Here is a 22,650-nt window from a genome sequence, read left to right as displayed (position 1 = left end):
CTCAAATATGGAAGTATAAAAGTTTTGCAGTAGCTACACTGAATAATTTCAAGGTACCTGGTCAGAAGGTTGAATTTCAGATTGATTGGAGTAGAACTCTCACAGTATGGAACGTAGATCCCAAATGATATTAGATTGCCTATTACATTCCTATTTATAAAACTGGAAATAATGCTCAATATAAGAATCACAGATACATAGATAAATTTCTCTATAAAGTATTCTGGTAAGATTTATGCAAACATACTGACAAGAGGTGAAGAAAATTTGTGGAAGAGAAACTTGAAGAAGAATAAGATGGGGCTAGGGCAAATATAAGTTGTCAAGATCAGATTTTCACTTTATGACAAAGTTGAGAATTGATGGGAATATAACAAGAATATGTACTTAAGTTTTGTAGATCTGGAAAAGTCATATGACAAAGTGCCCAGAGAAGTGATTTTCAAAACAATAGAGTTATGTGGAGTAAAGGAAAACATTATACAGAGTAATACAGTCTATTTTATTTAAGTTATAAGTCAGATGTTAGAACTGAAAAAAAAATCTGGTAGTATGGTGAGTAGTCGGTTGAAAAAAAATTATATGAAAGAAGAGAGAAATTAGTGGAAATACAAAACTACAAGTACACAAAGCATGTGATTTAAGATTAGAGACCACAAATATAAGAGTTCTGAGAAAGATTAGCAGAGTTAACAGAATGGTATTAATAGCAGTCATATTATAATTATATTTTAAAAAGCCAAATGGCTAGTTTTTTCGGCTTGAAACTTATAGATCATTGTTATCGATCTTTAGTTTCGCTTACTGGCTATAAAACAACAAAGGATGTTTATCCCCTTATTTTCTATATTAAGGTGCCAGAAAACTAGCCATTTGGCTTTTTATCTTAAACTAAAATATAATTACACCTTTATGGCATTCGTATAGTGAAGGTATGCAAGTTCTTTTCACTAAGCTTTGATATCTTCCAGGTCTACCTACTCACTGATGAGACCTCAAAAAAGGTTGAAACCGGTCTGGGTAGTGACCTCTCCTCATAATGTAATGACAGTATTACATCTCCTAGGAGCTGTGTTTTACATTATGAGAAAATATCAAGAATAGTGAGGGAGCTTGCTCCACCTTTACTTCAAATTGCCTTTGCTGATAGTTTTTCGGCTTGAAACTTATAGATCGTTGTTATCGATCTTTAGTTTCGCTTACTGGCTATAAATCAACAAAGGATGTTTATCCCCTTATTTTCAAAAACAGCAATTGTTTTCATCAAAACATTGTTATTACATTCATTTGTTGCCTGAAAGAACACTTTTTAATATGCTTATATAATTCACACTACCAACTATCAAATCAATAGCTCAATAAAATAATATTTTCATTTGGAATCACTTTTCTTCTTTACTACATACATAATATTTATTATTTGCAATGTTACTTACCTGGTCTACGGATCTCATGAGTAGCTGGTGCTGGAGGACGCAAGGCTTCAGAATGTTGGGCAGCATTTTGGATATTTGGAGAATTAGGTAAATTTCCTAATGGCGAACAGCTTGTACCTGTTGCCACTGAAACAGTGTTAGACATGTCAGGTCTCTGATCTAAAAATAATATAAGCACAACATATAACTAATAAGTTCAATCAGATGGCATGAAAATATTATTCAAAGATAAGAAATATAAATATTTCATGCAATATAATCAAAAATCACCTGCAGGCCAATGTCGTAGAGGCATATGGGCTTGTTGCTCTCTGATAATATTCTCCTGTTTCTTTAGCTGTTGCCTTTGTAACAAATCTCGAAGCTGCTGACGAGCCAACATTTGACCTTCAACCTCTAAAGTTTGTAATTCAGCTGCAGTAGGATCTGACATAGAATGAGGCACAAGTCTCACTGAGGCAGAAGAAGATCCAGGTCGAGGAGTTCCTGGTGGTTTTGCATATGGATCATTTATTGAGGACAAACTTGTTAATGGTCTAGACTGGGTAGATGGCTGGGAATAGGGATCAGAACTCTGACTTGAAGACTGACAAGGTACTGTTTGTGAAAATGAAGTTTCCGTTGGAAATCTTGAAGAAGTACTTGTTGGTGATGTATAGGAGTCTGGGGCAGATGAATTTGGGCGAGGTGTAGTAGGTGTCTGAGGATAGGGATCCAATGGACTTGATGCAACTGAAGATGAATGTGAAGGTGAAAATGGACTACTTGCTGGATGCTGTGTAGGAGATGGCTGAATATAGGACTCCTGTGAAGAAAGAAGTTGACCACGAGGAGTTGGTGAAGGCTGGCGATATGCATCATTATTTTGAGCAATAGGTGTATGGGGAGGAGTATGAAATATGTCTTGATTAACTGGGGTTGGAGGCCTTGACACATCTGATCGTGAAGTTTGCAGTGGTTGCTGGGTAACTGGAGATGTAGGAGGATAAGGTGGTCTTTGAACAGGCACTGTAGGTCGACTTATAAATACTGGTCGCTGAGGAGGCAAAAATGGATCACCACCTGCACTTCCTACATTAGTACTACTCAAAGAATGAGAATAAGAATCACTGCTATGCAAACGACTAGGATCAATGGGTGGACGTACTCTAGAAACCTGAATTAGTGGGCTCACTGAAGCTGACGCTCTCCCTGTTATTGGTGATCTCTGCACCAACAGATGTGCTTGGGACGGCACTGAATTCTAAAATGGAGAGAAAAAAATAAAGAAAATACTTTTTTTTATCATATAGTCTGTTAAACAGTACATATCATCTTTAATAGTATAAAATACACAAATATGCTGTCACATTTCCTCAGCAGCACAAATTTTGGCATTAAAAAAAAAAGTTCAGTTCATATTAATATTTACCTTAACTGGAGATACCTTAGCTGGGTAACTGGAGATGTAGGAGGATAAGGTGGTCTTTGAACAGGCACTGTAGGTCGACTTATAAATACTGGTCACTGAGGAGGCAAAAATGGATCACCACCTGCACTTCCTACATTAGTACTACTCAAAGAATGAGAATAAGAATCACTGCTATGCAAACGACACACACCTTTTCTGAGATATCCTTCCATTTAATATCAGAAAAGCTCATTCATATCTCAGAGCTAAATTTCATATTTGAATAAGTCAAACATAGTCTCTTAAATGATGTATACCTTCTCCAGCCTGGAGGTTTTGCAGTCAGCAAATATATCTTTTCTTCCTGTACTTTTGAACTTTGTCAATGCCTTTGGAACCTCGTAGAATGACTGTCTCTCAGATCTTTCAAAAATTAATGCAGTCGTAATTGTTGAGGTTTTGGGAGTGTTTAACAGCCGATGCTGATTCCAAAAATAGTCTCTTAGAGCTATAGTAACTTCTATAAAGCACAGTTATCTTCCATTTAATCCTAGTGATGGAATGACCTCAGCTATATCATCACCTGCCATACAGAGGATCATGGATGTCGCTTTTATTATGTTCTTCAAGACAGATGCTAAGACATCTACCAGTCTGTGCCAAGGGTTAAGTTGCATGAACAAGGAATTTGATAAACTCCAGAATATAAAAAAAGGATGAAGGATGCTAGTTGACTGTCGGGCTTGAAAGTAACACGGAGATTATATTTATGAACTTTAGCTATTTTTTCAAATGCACCCTAGAAATACAGGATGGAAGTAGTTTTGCTGTGATCTTATATGTTGGTAGGGGTTCAGGGGAAGCATGCAGTATTTATTTTGTCTATTTTGCAGAGAGGTTGGGCAATTGCCAAAAACTTGTGAATGACCCTGAATTCAGTGGCAAGGGCTGTAACAATTACACAAACAGGCATTGTGTGAGCATGTAAGTGTTTTGCAGATGCTGCATCATTGCGATGGTAAATGATGTGACTGCAAGTACCTCCCAACATGACTGTGATGTGTGAAATTAATATAAACAGAAAAGGATAATGAACCATTTGGTAGTCAAATAACTACCAAATAACTTAAAAAAAAAAAAAAAAAAAAGTCAAATAACACACACACACATAACATCTACATAGTGTATCTAGACTGTTGGGTTATTTGCAGCTGCACTATTGAGTGCCTGATATTCTACAAATTCCATACGGAAATTGGCTGGGGGGTGGGAGAAGCTGGAGACCCACTACACATTCATCTAGCTGTTTGTATATGTTTCCTTTCCATTAAAGATAATGTGAATATATGGTGAATTTGAATAAGTCAAATCAGTGGCGGCTGGTGACAATAGAAACAGGTGGGGCCAGGGGCCAAAAACAACTTAATTTTTTTTATATTTATATAGTGGTTCTATTATTGATTTATAGTTATTATTTCTATTACAATAATGTTTAGTCAGACTCTACTGATGCATTGAGCTATTAATTTTTTTAAAATTGGAAAAACGAGAAACGTTTTTCCAATAAACTATCGATTTTGTTCATAGTTAAAATATATTGTTTATGGACGTAATAAAAATTTAAACTTTAAAATAAATTATAACAAAAAACGACAACAATAATTAAACACACTAAAAACAATATGACAATGAGAATAAATAATAAAACAATGAAAGAATCGCGCGCTATTTATGTACAAACGCAGTGATTGGGCCAGACTAAACAGGCCCCAAAATAAGCGTTGTGCCCGGTAAACAAACACGATTGCTAGTGCACGTGGTTCACAATCAAAGAATCGGTACTATGTACATACGTGCAACACAGTGAATGGGCCAGACTAAACTGGCCCCAAGATAAGCGTTGCGTCCAGTAAACAAATACGATCACTAGTGTACGTGTTCATACATGCCCTGTGTTCTACATGTATAAAATAGGGCCAACCGTGGCTGGCCCCAGAGACAGTACTAAGTCTCATTATACAATATTGCCACAAAATACTACAGTATTTTTTTTATTAATCAATAAAACATGTTGGAAATGATCAAAAAATAATAATTACAAGAAACATATTTTTTAAAACTACAATTATTGGGCTACTCATACAAATATAGGTGGGGCCCGGCCCCTACAGACAAGCCGCCCCTGAGTCAAATATATATTATATGAGAAATGTGAGTTAATAAGGTCAAGGATCTCTGGGGAAGTACTTTGGCAAACAAAGTAATATCAAAGCAGACCACATGTGTGAATCCTTCAGGATAACATTTTTTTTTTATTAAGGTTTTAAGGTGAACAGAATTTTTCATAAAGGACAGTTTCCAGATAATTAGCAGCCCCCAGAGGGGGATTGCTAATTATATGGCAAGTCGCAATTGGAGAGAGTCTATGCCAATGAAATACTGAAAGGGGAGGAAGCTGAGTTTACAAAGTAGTTGGGCAAAGCATATTCAAGCTGTTTTTTTTCACATGGTAAGACCAGGGCTGCGTTTACCATAAGGTGCATTACATGCAAGCTGGAGCCTCACTCTTATGGGGCTACATTTTAAAACCTTACATTTGAACAAATTTGAAAATTCACGAAAAAAACTGCTTAAAGTGAAAGAATATAAGTTGTCTTGTTCTGCTGCACTGATATGAAGAATAAAAGACAGCAAATTTACTATTACTAAATAGATTCATTGCAAAGGCTAATCTCTGGTCATTTTTTCAGGGTTGATTATTTTTGCATGTGAGAAATTTGTTTTTATTTTTGGGAAGAGACACAATAATAAATTGTGCAGCAAAAAAGGGTCAAATATCACACAACAGTAAAGGAAATTCCATGTAACACAGTACATGTAAAGACAAGTGACACAAAGGTTGCTCCACCACAGTTAATCTGTTAGCAGCTCTAAAATTGCAGTTCAGGGACTAATGGCAGAGGGGGGGGTAATCACATGATAAAAGGTAGAATGCCAATGAAGTTTTGATTCCTGAAAAATGCTGGGCTGGTCTGACTATTTCATCCACCTTGGTTGGTAGGGAGGTTGTATTGTTGATATGCACGCATAACAAATTATGTTTAGTTACAATTATTTGGCTAGTATTTGTAAAGCAGCATACAAGTGTATATAACTAATTATATAGTTAAAGTGGTTGTTGCAGTCGGTAAGAATGTATTTTTTAATGAATTTGTTATTCTTATTTTACTGTTACTAGTTTATTTTAACAAAACTGAGATACTACTGTTTCTATTTTTGTATTTTTTTAGCTTTTAACGTAATTAATTATTTTTTTTATATGCTTATTTTGGATTGAATAAATATTTATTTTGCTTTTGATAGTATAATACACATAATGATGCCAAAGAAGTTTGAATCCAGATCCAGCTAAAAGAAAACGACTCAGAAAAAGGAAAACAGCTAAACAGTCAAAAGGGGCAATTTTGTTTTTTCTATGTTCTTCTGAAAATGAAGGAAGTGAAGAATTTCAAAGAACTGAAGTTGTGCTTCAAACTTCTCAGAATGAAAGTGAAACATTGGTATCAGTATCAGGAGGAGACAAAAGTGAAAATTAAGAACATCAAAATGTTGATGGCTGAATCGATCAATGTTTTCTTCAGGGTATGCCACTGAATCTCCAAGGTTTGGTTCCTGTTCTCAAACTCTTTCATTTTTTTCTTCATGTGGAATAATGTGGAAAACATAGAAGGAGAGAAAGAAGTAAATTAAACAAATCAAGAGGGTTTTGAAGAAAATTTTCAATCAGAGTCTGAACTTACCAGCAAGCAAGCCACTCTTATCCCACCAATATAGCAGTGTGGCCAATTAGTATTAATGAACAATTTATCGAGCAAATTTTAATAAATATGCCTCAAAATGTTGGTAAAATCGAAAATTTAAAAAAAAAAAAAAGAATACACAGAACGCAATAGAATATATGTCAGAAATGTAAATGAATTACATTTTACCGTAAAAAGACGAATGGAACAAAGGAGAAACAAGAGTGGCTAATTTTTTCAGAAACCTGCAACCTTGTAGCTGGAGAGCAGATACGCTAACCACTTGGTCAACCAAGCCGGCAAATTATGATGACATTATAGATATATCTGCTAAAACCAAAACAAGAAAAAAAAAAAGAAAAGAAAAGAAACTTTTAGCTATTATTATTTTTTTTTAATTTAAATTTGAAATGATTTATTTTTATACTTTTATTTAATGCAAATATATGTATACCAATGTTGGGTTATTTTATTTTATTAAAATGAGTTATTATGGAAATGTTGAATTCAATTTTAATAAACTAGCAAAAATGCATATGAATTTGATTAAATGAAACAGACTTGTTCTTTTGAGGCCTCATAATGATGTTGCGCCTAGGGCGAGGCTTCAGTTTTTGTTAATTTCTTTAGGCCAAGATGCATCTTTTTTTCTTTTTTTTTAACAATTTATATACCATAAGATTTAATGACTACAAATACAAAGAGTCAGCAAGTTTCACTAGCCACTGTCTAGCATTTTCAAGGCTGTACAGGTGTGAAAACAAATGCATCAAGTTACATGAAAACATACACTTTAGTAACTGTTAGGCCGTTACATTTGATAATTCGTGTTTGATGGTATTCATGCGTTCGAATGCTTCAGTCAGAATCCAGTACATGACCACGTGTTGTGTAGTTTTTCGCATATTGTAGTTCTGTTGAGCTGAATTCTCTCAGCTCAACATAAGAACATTAAAGTAACTGAAGATATTCTCACAAATGATTTTAGAACCATTGGAGAATACTTTCATAAATAGAGACTAACACCTAATTTCAGTCGTTCTGAGGTCTGGTTTAGTCTCCATTTATGAAAGTATTCTTCAATAGAAAGTATTCTCCAACACCAAATTGGCAAATAGGAAACTTCAAGTCAGCTTTAACAACACAACCATGCGGTTGTGTTGTTAAAGCTTTAACAGCACAACCGCTGTTAAAGTCAGCTTTAACAGCTTTAACAACACAACACAATCTGCGGCACCATGATTTCCCTAAATATTTGGGTGTTAACTTGGCTAGAACACAATCTTTCCAAAGACATCTGCAGAATATCTCTTTAAAGATAAGAACTCATAACATCATAAAAAAACTGTGTGGTTCGACATGGTGGTTCTGCTGCTGCTACTACTACACTGTGATGCTCCACGTTGTGCCTAGTCTATTTTGCAGCAGAATATTGTTCACCAGTATGACTAAACAGTCCTCGTATCAAGAAAATTGACACAGATATAAATGAAGAAATGAGGACAATAACAGGCCAACAGTGTTATTGTCCTCAACTCCACTCCCTTTTACTGGCTACCAACTTTGAGCAACATTGCACCACAGAACTTGCACAGTCAAAATGCTCTCGTGAAAGAGTACAGAAAAATAAATAGCAATCCCTTGTTACAAATACATGAAGAACTCCCATATTTAAGTATAAATCACCTTAAACCTGACGGCTTCCACTAATACTGGCTGAAAAACTAATAAAAAGCAATTTCAACATTAATTTGAAATGGCTAGAAACTTGGAAAGAAAAATCGCCACCAGACTTAAACAAGTATATCCTTCTGAACCAAAATCCAAAAGGGATTGAGAAAAGTGACTGGAAAAGTTTAATAGTATACGTACAGGACATGGTAATTGCACAGACAGCTTACACAAACGGGGAAGATCACCTACACCCAAATGTGACTGTGAAGGCACAAATCAAACCATCCAGCACATTATGGAGGACTGCAGCATAAAAGCCTACCCTGGTAACCTGAGAAATTTCTCTGAGGATCCTTCAGCTCTTGAAAGGTTAGCTGAACTAGCTTTAAAATTTTAGTGACTTTTTTTATCTGTTATTTATATATATATATATATATATATATATATATAATACACTACCTGTCTCATTTAATATTGTCTTTACAAATATCATCATCATCAAATTCCTAATATGTACCCTCAAAGGGTACAAAGGATATGATAGTACTACAGGAAAAACTTACATCATTACTAACTATCAATCTACAATTTTCCTCCAAATCAATCTGTTACTAGTCAAAACTCAAGCATTATCAAAAAAATGAATTCTATTAATTATTGAGTTGTAAGTCAATATTAGTTATTAATTATTCTAAGGCACTTTTTGCTGTATCAATCCACCTATTATCTTGGTCTAACTCTGGGTCTTTTTCCTGCCAACCTGTTTTGCTAATCTTTCCTCTCCCATTCTGTTTAATTGACCATATCACCTCAGATTAGATCTGCTAACATACACCCTCTGTCAAAAAAGACACTGAACTTTTCGAAAATAGATGAAACTAGTGGCGCCACCTGTTGTATCTTTTTGTTGTCGAAAGCGGCAACCTTCATTAGTGTTGTGTCAACTGTTTGTGACATTTGTTTAATTAGAAGCCGAGTTATAGTGCTGAGTGACAGTGTGTTTTGACGAATGGTCGGAAAATGAGTTTCAAACAGAGAACTCGATTGACTTTTGTGTTTAACTTCGTAAATGTTTTACTGAAACGCATCAAATGCTTCAAAAAGCATATGGTGATGAATGCTTATCCCGTACTCAAGTTTACAAGTGGTTTAAGCAATTTTAAAGTGGTCATGAGAAGCTTGGAAACGACGAAAAGCCAGTCCATCCAAAAACTGGACTGAGCAAAGTTAACATCCAAAAAGTCCGTGATTTCATCAAAGAAAACTCAAAATCGCCCGTGAGATTGATTGAAGATGAATTGGGGATTTGTTCCCCACAAGTTGACCGACGACCAAAAAATGAATCGAACTGAACACTGCAAGGCCCTCATTAAAACCGCTCGTAAGGACACAAACTTCCTTGAAATGATCATTACTGGTAACAAAACGTGGTGTTTTGATTTTGAGAATGAGCCCGAAACAAAGTCCCAGAGTGCTGAGTGGAGACCACCAGAAGTGGGGCATCTGAAAAAAAATTGCTTGGAGAAGTCAAAAGGAAAGACATTGTCGATTTGTTTCTATGATTCCAATTATTTCTATGATTCAATTATTCACAAATAATTCGTTCCGCCTGGTCAAATGGTCAATGGTGAGTATTATCTCGAAGTTTCGATTGATAGCGAGAATTCATCCCGTATGGCATGAATATCGTGACAACCGACCATTCGTCAAAACACACTGTCACTGTTGACACTACAACTCAGCTTCTAATGAAACAAATGTCATAAAAGTTAACACAACACTAAAGAAGCTTGCCGCTTTCGACAACAAAAAGATACAACAGGTGGCACCACTAGTTTCTTCTGTTTTCAAAAAATTCTGTTTCTTTTTGGACAGAGGGTGTATTCCTGGATGCTAACAATGTCAAGATTTTTCCTAATATCCTTGTTTTTAATATGATATTGCCACTGATGCCATCTGTTCACGGATCTAATCTTTCTGAGAACTCTCATATCAGTGGTCTCCAGTCTTTGGTCCGGTGTTTTATTTCTAACCCAGCTCTCAGATCCATAAATTAAAATTGGTTTCATTGGTATACAGTTAATTTAGTATTTTTACAATTTTATTTTATTTTAGTATTTATACAGTTAATTTAGTACTGGCTTTGTTGAATCTGTTGTCCATTTCTATATTTAATTTACCATCTTCACTAAAAATCGTGCCTAAGTAGCTGAAATGCTTTACTTGTTCTATAGATCAGTAGTGTTCAACCTTTTTTACTACGCGAGCTACTTTTCTATAAAAAGTTATTCGGCGATCTACTCTCTTATATAGATCACGCTCCCATAACCTGATATCTGATTATGCACAAAAAAACTTTATTTGTTTATTTATAAATTTATTTATTGCTTTTAATTATTTTAATACAACAACAACAACAAAAAAAAAATATATATATATATATTGGACTAAAATATTTATTTTTCTATTTTGGAAAACCAAAGTTAGAAAAAACAACGGATTGGTTACAAACTCACAAGTTACAGGAAATGCTGGTTGATTTAAAAAAAAAAAAAGTTAATGTGAAATTTGGCATTGTTTGGACCTCGCAATATTTTCATAGTCAAGTTGATATGAAGAAGTGGCCAATCGCAGACAATCATCCAAATGATCATTTGTAATTAGGTTTCTTAATTAATTTTTTATGACGGTCATATTTGAAAAAGTGGATTCTGACAAGTATGTCGATCTGAAACACAACAAAATTTTTCGCCCAATATCAGTTAATATTGGGAATTTTTCATGTGCATACTTGAAAATGACTTCACTGTTTATAGATTTTAAATGTAAACTATTCTGAATGTTTATTATCTCAAGTTCTACTTCAGCTTGGTTTATATCAAACAGCCCGCTAATTTTATTAGAAATTTTTGTGATGTTCAAGTTTTCTTGAAATGGATTATTGTTAAAAGATACAATCATTTCAGTTTTATTAAAATCTTTAAATCTTGAATTTATTTCTTCCTCAACTAATTCTATTTCACGAATAAATTCCTTTAAATCATAGCGAAGCATTTCTTGATTTTGTTGAAAAAATTTTAATAAATATGGGATATGTCTAAATTTGCAGTCATTTATATTTTTCTTTAATAAGAGTAAGTATTGTTGGAAAGTTTTTATTGAACTTAAAATGTTAATTAAATTTTTATCTCTACCTTGTAACTCTAAATTTAAATTGCATAATTTCGAACAGAAATATGATAAGTGTAACAACCATCTTTTATCACTCAATTGTGGATAAATATCTCCTTTTTTTCATCAAGAAAATTGTTTATATTGTTAATTAATAGAAGAAATCTTTGTAAAAATTGACTTTGCTGAGCCAGCGAACATTATTGTACAACAGAAGTTCCCTATCATCATCTGCCTGTAATTTAAATAACCGCCGTTGCAGGGCTTTTCCTCGAAGAGAATTTACAATTTTAAATGAAATATCCAAAACATCTTTTGTGTTTAATCTTTTACTACACAGTACTTGTTGGTGAATAATACAGTGGTACGTTAAAAAATCTGGATATTTGTCATCGTTTTTACATAATGAAATGAAGCCTAATTCATTACCTATTATTGCATGAGCAACATCAGTAGTAATAGACACAAGTTTAAAAAGCGGAAGTTTGTGTTGTTTCACAAATTCATCAAATGTCGAAAAAATGTCTTCTCTCCTAGTCCTTCCCAATAATGGTATAATTTTCAAAAGAAGTTCTTTACTTGAATAATCTTGAAATACCATGTGAATAAATACCATTAACTGAGCAATATCTGTGAAGTCGTTTGATTCATCAAATTGTAATGAAAACGCAACACATTGGTGAATGTCTGACATTAACCTGGCCTGGAAACTTTTCTCTGGCAATTGGAACTCTTACTTTCGGCAATTTGAAACCTTGTCTGCAGCCTAAAAGTAGTCTCTCTCTAGCGATGTCTCGAACCAAGAAGCTCCTTTCTGGAAGTGGGAAACTCCTCTCTCAAGCAACGTGGATCTGGGCAGGCTCTCTGATGGTGACTCTGGACCGGGTGGCCTCCTCTCTGACAGCAATTCTGGAACCAGGACCCCTTCTGCTTGCTTCAGTCCCTTTTTATTAGGCTTCCTCTGAGACCTCACATGAAGTTGGGCAACCCCCAAAGAATCGGTATGAGTCTTTCATCTTAAGTTTCGAGTTCGGCACACCTTTTGTTCTCTTCCGCTTTCTTTTGATTGTAAGTTGACGGCCATCGGAAAGTTGCTTGAACTCTTTCTGAGTGACTTCGGAGATGTTTACAGTTAGAGCCTGGAAGCCTTTCTCATACATACAAGTTTCAATAACAATCTTTCTAATGCCGCCATGTACAGCTTCGGTGACAAAAACATTGCCTTTCTTTTTAGCACTCTAACATATTCCTATTAAAGCAGTATATACAGTTAGCTTCAAAAGAGTTATTTACAAAAACATCTAATACAAACTATACTGAGACAAACAAAGTTTATTTTTTTACAATATTCACATGGGACTTAACCTAAGTAAAAAATCGCTGTAATGTGCTTTGGAATATTTAATATTTAAGCTACTGTCGAGTTTTTACTATTTGCTTATAATAGTATTCACCTGGCTCGCTGTTTGACTTCCACTGTTCCAAATTAATATTCATTTACCGGGACTTTTAATAAGAAAATTGTCAAATCAGTAAGATAATTACCGATTTGACAATTTTAACGAAAAATAAATAAACAATAGCAATACACTTAAAGCGAATTAAAAATAATACAAAATAATGATAAAAAAAACATTTGATATACTGATGTTTTTGATTCTGTTGTCTATTTCCATTTTAATTTACCATCTTCATAAAAAATTGTGCCTAAGTAGCTGAAATGTTTTAATTGTTCTACAGGTTCTCTATTCATGATGCATTTGATATTTTCAGGATATTTCTTGTTTTGTTGATTTTCATACCAAATTTATTACAACATTTATTCAATTTAGTCAGGGCGCTTAGACAAAATTCTTCACAAGACTCCACTTAAAAATAACCTAATTACAATAAAACCGTAGCCACCTTTCCATACATTAAAAGGATATCAGACAAAATAAACAGAATACTACAGAAATATAACCTTAATGCCACCTTTAAACCTCCTGCAAAATTAAAAAAACTAATTCAACTCATCCAAGGATCCACTTCCTTGAGTATACTGTATTCATTGCACCTGTAATTTGCCCTATATAGGTGAAAGAGGACGTGCAATCCCTATCAAAAAAAGGAACATAAATGGCATATTAAATTTAATAACTATGGTAAATCTGGCCTTTCTGATCAATGCCTGAATTCTCTAAATAGAATTGATTGGAAAGGCACCTGTTGTTTACATCACACCAAAACATGATATGAGTGTAAATTTAAGGAGGCCTATGAAATTGTTATCAACCTCCCTAATCTTAACAATAATCTAAAAATCCCAAGAATATGAATGGCACATATTCTATCCGCTTAACCTTTTGGTCTAAGAGTTAATTATAATTAGTACTGTAAGCAATCAATGATAATAATACTAATATAACAGTCTTGTTAATTTATGGATTAGGCCACTAATTTGTTGTATTAAAACTATCTATATGAATAGATTCTCTGATGATGTTATCAATAGAATACAGCTTTGATGTAGTTTTTTTTTTTTCACTAGAGGTCAGGCCAGTAGAATTACAATTAATCAAATCACTGTCACTTTGGCTTACTGTTTGAAATGTAATGTAGCTTGTCTTTGTGTGAACTCCAGATGATGACTCTATTATGAAGGTCGAAACATCAAGAAATTAAAATACTCATTCCTAACACGGTTGTAGTCCCCATCATTTTACTAAAATGAAATTATCTTCTCAATCTCAACTGACTTAAAGGCAGTGAAGTGAAAACTAACAAGATTTAGACAAACGAAATTCACAAACCTCTTTAGCAAATCACGTTCTTCCACATACCTACTGTTTAGCATCCTACAGATATCGTTGAAAGAACAGTAACAGAGAGAAAAATTATTCCTGTTTACTTAGAATTACATGAACTGCTTAAGTTTTGACATTTGTTGACTGGTTTGCAGAAGACTTATTTTAATACAGCAAGATCTATCCTCAAAATGAAAGAAATGTCGAGAGCATCACAATGGAATCTAAAATGGAATGTTGTAAAAGATAATGAAATTCATCTACCAGTATATCAGACAATTGTCTGATATACTGGTAGATGAAGTATAACAAAAGTTTGGTCCACCAAGGTCAAGGCAAATGTGATCATCTGAACATATGTATCATTGGTTTAAGACATCAAGCGATATCTCAATAGGTAATAAAGACATAGCTTCGTAGATTATCTCATGAAGAATATCTATGGACTCATTTTCAGGATCTGTTAAATCGCCTAACCCTACTGATGACTTAATCAACTATGCAATCACTGAAACCTATAAGTATTAACCATTAAAATGTATTTATTCCAAATATTTGTCAAAAATTCATTCTTTAGTGTCACCTGGGTAATGTTAATCTGTCCAGACATTTGTGGAGAAGCTGGAAGCATTCCTGAAGTTCCACTACACTGAGCACCAGGTGAATCACTTGTTTGTGGGATAGGTGTCCCAGAAGTCTGTGAGAGCTGACAAGCATCATTTAAACTTGAAGGCACTATCGATGTTGGAGTTGGTGGGGTTGTTGGCATTAATGGAGAGTTTACAGCTGTTGAAGGAGATGTTCCTGTCATTGTAGACTGAAGGCCAGTAGCTGTTTCAGGTGACAAAATTCCTTGCTCTGATACTTGGCTGGCAGTAACTAATGCTTTGTTAAAAGATGAGAAATATACATTTAGATATTAAATATCTGATAACTTAATTATCCAAAAATTAACAGCTTAAGTTCTCATAAACTAATAATAAATTAGCATATATGAAAATTATTTTAATAGATATAAATATAAAGAAAGTTCAAAGCATGTACAAAGACTTGGGAATTATCACATGTTCCTTTAATTAATCTTAGTGACTCAAAATACTAAAACAACAAATGAATATGATAATCTCTTAAGCTATTAATATTTTAATAGATCTGAAATTGACATCCCCCATAGCCCAAAAAATACATTACACAAAACAAATTAAATAATAAAGTAAGGCCGAAAACAAAAATTTGCTATCATACCACCCAAGTCTGGAACAAGGCAATTTATACACTTCTGGGTGTGTCAAAGGATGAAATTTGCCCATACGAAAATAATAAAGAGTGCTAGTTTAATGCATGGTTAAAAAGGATGTGAAGATTAATGTGTATGTAATAATTTAGCAATTGTTTTAAGAAGTTATCCCAATACATGATAATACTTGTCATAATACTGTAATACTTAGGCAATCATTTACCTAGTATGTGGGAATAGTTTTGTTGTAATATTATATGTCATTAATGTAAGGAAAGTGTCCTGGCAGGTATGAAATATTTTGTCTATTTTATAGGAAGTATTATTATTATTACCAGATTTGCAGGGAATCAGGGACACACCAAAGGAGACTACATATTACACACAGCAGCAGTCATATCTTGTCTTGAATTTGTTAAAATTACACGTATCTTTAGACAATCCATTCCAATCATTCACCACTATACAGGGTGTTCGGGATAAATTTGACAGTTTCGTAAGGAAAAAGAAAATCTTCTTTGTATCTATTAAATTTAATGAATTGACAAAAAAAACATTACAGGCAGAGTTAATTACAATACTATCAACAAGATTTACTCAAAATAACCACCATTAGCATCGATCACAGCTTCAATTCTGCTTCGGAACCTCGAACAAGCTGATGCTACGGTCTCCCTGGGAAGGGCTGCAAAAACTGTTTTAATTTTATCCATTAACTGGGCTTTTGTATTACTGGAAGTGCGATTGGTGTCTTTTTCAACTGCGCCCCATACAAAATAATCCATGGGGTTAAGGTCTGGGGAGTTTGGAGGCCAAACATTTGGACTGGTGAAGTCGTAGAAATTTTCAGACAACCATTTTTGACTTTTCCCAGAGGTGTGGCAAGGGGCCGAATCCTGCTGCCATACATACGGCCTACCATTGGCTACCCTTGTTATCCAGGGCTTGACTACAGTTAGCAACTCCACGAACAAAGCCCGAATTCCAATGCCAGGGTTCTTCAACACCTGTTCCTGCAGATTTGCGAGGAATTCTGCTGTACGAACGCAATCAGATCGTCTGCTAGGGATCTTTCTTCTTGCTACATCCTCGTAGTCACCATTGCAAGTCTCTAGTTCATGCCTGATTGTTTTTACTGTATTCAGGGAGCATTGGGCAGCAGTCGTAATATCCTTATTTTGATGGCGGGCACGAATCATCATGATACAAGTTATTCTCTTCCATGATTCAGGTGGGTTCCAGCTATCCATCCTTTCTGACATCTTGTATATGAATGAAGAAGGGTCCAAACTTTTAAATGAAGAGAAGTGTGTGTTAATACATGTAACTTACGGAAAAATATAATTAATTATAAATATGTCAAATTTATCCCGAACACCCTGTATAAGAACAAAATCTAGCTTTCACTCCTTTCTCGACTGCATTCATTCTCAACTTCCATGAATATTGCCTCTCCCCACCATCCATAAAATTAAAAATTCCATCTAGTGGCATATTATATGACCCTTTAAGAATCTCATAGGTCACTATCATATTGTCCCCTCTTTCTTCTGTTTACTAATGTCTAGAGTCCAAAAATTCTCAATCTTTCCTCATAATCTACATTATGAGGAAAGATTGAGTCCAGATATCTTCAATACTCACCTCTGCACACTCTCTCCATTATAACTATATTCACTAGGAAACAGGAGTTTCAGATCTGTGCACAAACAGTTCATGCAAAGCCATATTAAGGCCTTGTAAAGAGGCAAAGTAACTTCTTCATCGTTACATGCCAAGATTCATTTTAGCACCGCAATTATCCTCTGAGCTGTACTTGCAGACTTCACTATAAAGGTCCCTGAATTTCAACTTGCTATCTACTAAAATTTCAAGATCTCTAGCCCAATAAATTTCTTTTAGCATAATTCCACAAATGCAATATAACATTAGATATCTCATTACATCAAAGTGCATACCATTACATTTACTAACACGGAACTGACAGGTGTTTTCACATGCCCACAATTCCAGCCTATTCAAATTGTTATGCAAATACTGCATATCATTTGCATTCATGATTATCCCACCCATCTCTGCATCTAAACAAGAGCTGTAATTCAAACTCCGACCAATATCATTAATATAAGGACTGAATAACAATGGAGCAAGCGATGGTTCTTGTGGTATACCAATGTCTACCTTAAATCTCCAGGCTCACATTCCCAATATATTGCTTTTTGATATGCCGGTTAGCAAATCTCATATCTATGCTAATACTTTATAATCCAATCCCATATCTTCCAATTTATGCAAGTCTTCTTGCTATATTCTTTCAAAAGTCTTAGCAAAGTCCAAAAGTATAATGGTTATAACCATAACATCATTATGAAATGTGAGAAAGTTGCTTATGTATGACCTTCCCTTAGTAAACCCATGCTGTTCATTACAAAGTATAGACTCTCTGCCAACCATTTGTGTATGTGTACTAACTTTTCCAAAATCTTCACCCCACTGCAGAAATATTAATAGTTCAATAGTTAGACACATCAGTCTTCGTATCACCCTTATCGGTGGTATTATTATACGTTATTTCCATCCCTGTGGAATCTTCCCTGTTCTGAGATTCAAATTATGCAGCCCAATCAAAGGCATGGTCAGTGCAACTGCATATTCTTTTATCATCTATGATATTTAAGCTCAACTAATTCTTATTCAGTTTATGCAAAAGAATCTTTGGGTTGGTCTTTAGCTTGCAGAGCCAGTTTCTGTTAGACTCAGACTTAGTTTTCCCATACAATACTATTCTGGCCTTGCACCTTATAAATTTCACAACTGACTTCCTCCTTATGCACATTGCTTACAATGTTTTCTTAAAAATTTTCTCTCTTAATAAGATTGCATGTCCATTTCACTTCTACCCTATTTATTCTTCAAACTTTAGGAACAGATTTTACTACCGTATCATTTTTTTTAATGCTTCCCATGCCCTGCTGATATCCTTCCTATCTCTAGCAATGTCATTGGACCAAACCTAGAGTATTCTAATTAAACAGAATATCTGTTTAATTCAGCATGTAATCTTTTCTCAATGGAAAATCGATATACTTGCTACTTCCCAGGTCAGTATAACATGATCACTGTTACCAACCGGAAGTAAACCACCTCATTAATTGAACTCCCCCCAAGACTATAATCAGGTCTAACACACTTTGGCCTCAAGTTCATTCTGGCACATGTTTGAGGAAATTCAATAAATTCAGCTTCATTCTTCTCAAGAGATTTCAATGCTACTCAGTCAATGTCTGCATAACATAATTAAAGTACTCCATGATGATTTACTAATTTAAGATCCATCAGGCTGACTTAGTGATGCATTTTGTCATCACCAGCAATCAGTCCACTAATCTGACAATCTACAATGTATTTGATCTTGTCAGATTCCACCTCGCACATGAGATAGCTTCAAACTTACTGTTACAGGAGGTTGTCATTAGCAATGCAGTCATACTTTTCTACATTAAATGGACTCAAGGCATTTTATATCATTAGCCGTGCACACCTCCTCTCCTGTTTATCCCTCTAAAAATTAAACTATACTTTACGTCAATATATCTGCTTTTGAGAAAAAGGTCTCACTAATGCCTACAATCTGAGGCCCTAACATATGGACCAAGGAATAAACTCTATCTCTTTGTTTCAGATACTTGAGGTATTCATGTACAGCATAATATGTAACCTCTAGGCTTTTTTTGTATCACCTCTGTAGTCTGCATGACTCAACTGAACAACTTGCAGATCTCTATTCATATCTAATACCTCACTTAAAGCAGAGAAAACCTCAAACACAGTGAAGCCATAAATGGAAAAATACACACTACTCCTTTCCTCATAATAAACTCCATGTTAATGAACATTCATATCATTAACACAACTGCATGGCTTGGTCACTCTTACACACATGTATATCCTTGTTTAACACCAGATTTAACATTAAACCACCTTCCTGTACTTCCTTCAATTCTAACTGCTTTTCCAACTTAAATAAACACTAAGTATTGCTTGATTGTAATGCCCCATTGACCCATATAACTCTAGCATTTTGAATAGCTTTACTTTAGACACCTTGTCATATTTTGCAGGTCTACAAAACTTAAATACAGATCTTTTTTATATCCCCACGATTTCTCAACTATTTCTTGTAAAGTGAAAATCAGAATCCAGCTTGTTCTTCACCAAGCTTCCCTTTCACAATTCTTCTCAAACTTTTCTCGAGTATACTTATATAAATCTTACCAGGAACATTCAATAGGGAAATACCTCTGTAATTCTCACATTCAGTTTTATTTCCCTTTTTATATATGGGTGCTAGGAAAGCCCTACTCCAATTATCTGGAATCCGCCCCTCTGTCCAGGGTTTCTGAACAATGCAGTGCGGAACAATGCCATTCCCACTGCCCTTTCCACAATTCAAGCTTTCAATGGCTTTTGTACTTCAAGTATGGGTATGTATTTTTGACTGCATTCCTGTTGAGTTTTTTTTTTTTTTTTTTTACCACTGTGCTGTCACTGCTTGTTTCATTTAACAATTTTTCAAAATAATTACTCTATACATCAAGGATATCTTTTTCTCCAGTTTTTCTGTCACCTTTATCATCTCTATTTCTTTTCACAGCAATCTTTCCTCTATTTCTGAGCCTTTTCAACATCCTCTGGAATAGTTTGCCACCTTCCTGATATCTATTTTCTATGTTCTTATCAAATTCTTCCCATGACTTTTGTTTAGCTATCCTACATTTGTCTCTGTATTCTTTAAGAGCACAAGCTGACTTATTTGCCATGAACTTTTGATATGCTTTCTTCTTTTCATTCACTTCCTCTTTAACTTCCAGTGTCCACCATGGAATTCTGATTTTTCTATCCTCGCAGACAACCTCACCACATGCCACTCTGGCTGAATCAGTCAATGTTTTCTTCAGGGTTTTTGGTTCTTGTTCTCAAACTCTTTCATTTTTGTTTCAATAATGTTTCTATATTTTAGTCTACAGTTCACATCTGAGAACTGCTCAACTTTTACCCACTTTAAAATTTTCTTATATGTTCTTCTTTTCAGTATGAAATTCAATTTTGTCTCCTGCTCAAGACTAAATGGTGATCACTTTCAATTTCAAATCCTCTGTACACTCACCAGTGTGCAGGACTGGTATCCTCCACCAGTGAGAAAACATCACTATCAACAATAACATAGTCAATGTTATTGTTGATAGTGAAGTTCCTTGCTTCTTTTCTCCATGTGAATTTGTGCACATTTTTATGTTTGAACATTGTGTTAGTAATAACCAGTTCATGTCCTGAGCAGAAATCTAACAGGTCTTGGTCATTATTATAGCTTTGCTCTTTTCTCCAAAGTTTCCCAAAATATTTTTATATATCTGACCTTTTAACCAACCTTTTAATCATTTCCTAGTCTGCTATTAAAATCTCCAATAAGGACCAACTTTTCCTTTTTCATTGTGTCAATTGCTTTCTCTAAAGCTTGAAAAAAAAAAAGTAAATTCCTGTGTGCCTATGGTGCTACAGAAGGGTTGATGTTAAATCAGGTGTGAGACGGGATTGCATATTATTTCTATCATTATTCATCATTATATGGATTACATTATGAAGGAAAGTCTTATTAACACGTTCATGTTGGGAAGGGTCTGGCACATTTGATACCAACGGGACTTCTCATTACTGTTTGTGTGCTACTTGCGTGCCATGCAGATGGGATGAACTGATGCAAAGTTTATATGGCATGTTAGTTGCAACTGCTTTGGTACAATTTTATTGCCACTTATTTGTGTGCTGCTCATGCGTCGGCAGGCAGCCTCATTGACACAAAGTTTATGAGGCACGTTAGTTGCAACTCTTTCAGTAGAATTTTATTTGAAGTTAGCATTTGTGATCTGTCTTAATGACATCGAAAATTTCAAATGCAAATGAACAAACACTTATTTCATGTAATTGAAAATTTGGACAAATATTAGGACAAGTGTTTTTAGTTAGATGTCGTTTGGCAGTACAACAAATAGTTTTGTTAGAGTCTATTGGCATAGTTTCTGTGCAGGGGATGTGTTTTATTAGGTAGTGTCATTTTTATCCCAGCACTATTTATTGACAAATATATTACACAGCCTGCAAATGTCTCTGTACCTCATTCAGTGATATAATAAAACTAATTGCATTTATTATGTCTGCAATATACTGGCTGTTAGTGATTTACATTTCACAAGCAAATCCACTTCCATATATTTATTATTATTATTTTTTTTTAAATTATACCTGTCAAGAATGCAAATATGAAAGTTTAAGTTTATAGGATCACATATTCTTCACTCCACACCCAAATATTTATAACACAAGTACATATATAATATCACAGATGTAAATTATTCATAATCCATTTTACAGTACTGAAAGTATTTTCATTAATGCCTATTCTTTCTCTTCCTAATCTTTGCTATTCTTTACAACTTTTAGTAAATCAAGTATAGTAACTAATGATCAAATATATCATGCTATTTAATTATTGTTGTTTAATATATTCTGAAAAGAACATTCCTTTTCACCTATCCCCCCCACCTCTCCTCAATGAGGGATTAGTTACAATTGAAGAAAACATTACAAAAAAGTGGTGTGTTCGACAACATGCAGGAATGAATGCTGATAATTTTGTTTGTTTTGCCAGATGGTTAGGTTCACAGTGAGCGATCTACTACTGCCCCAACATGAATGTGTTAAACTTGATAACAAGAGTCTGTTTACTTTATACATATGTTATATTTCTAAATAAATTCAGCATACGTCTGCAAGACTCTCTGACTAAACTGAATAATTGCTGCAATAGGAAATAAAAAGATAAAGACAATGAAAACATGCAGAAACACGGTATCAACAGCATCCTAAATGGATAATTTAAAGGCAGTTAAAACATTTCAGCTATTCAGACAATTTTATATGAAGATGGGAAATTAAATATGGAAATAGACAACAGAATTACCAAAATCAGGAATAGCAAGAAGTTAGTCAAAACACTAAATCAGCTGTACACAAGACAGTGCACAAACCAATTTCAACTTATGGATCTCAGAGTTGGATTAGAAATAAAACATTTGATCAAAGACAAGATCACAGATGG

General features: G+C 34.4%; 1 protein-coding gene across 1 annotated transcript in view; it reads right to left on the bottom strand.

Annotated features, from left to right (window-relative positions):
- Window positions 1-22,650, bottom strand: part of LOC150093819 (histone-lysine N-methyltransferase 2C-like) — a 1,065,326-nt gene that overhangs the window by 452,990 nt on the left and 589,686 nt on the right. The window contains exons 38-40 of the mRNA XM_090412524.1: window positions 14,841-15,142; window positions 1,707-2,679; window positions 1,437-1,595 (exon numbers count right to left, since the gene is read on the bottom strand). Coding sequence (XP_090268650.1) covers window positions 1,437-1,595; window positions 1,707-2,679; window positions 14,841-15,142 — 1,434 coding nt within the window. The remainder of the gene's footprint in view (window positions 1-1,436; window positions 1,596-1,706; window positions 2,680-14,840; window positions 15,143-22,650) is intronic.

Source organism: Typopeltis vanoorti, chromosome 23 (assembly GCF_054136105.1).
Source record: "Typopeltis vanoorti isolate ZY-2024b chromosome 23, IOZ_Tvanoo_1.0, whole genome shotgun sequence".
Lineage (NCBI taxonomy): Eukaryota > Metazoa > Arthropoda > Arachnida > Uropygi > Thelyphonidae > Typopeltis > Typopeltis vanoorti.
This window is presented reverse-complemented; position numbering and strand designations above follow the sequence as displayed.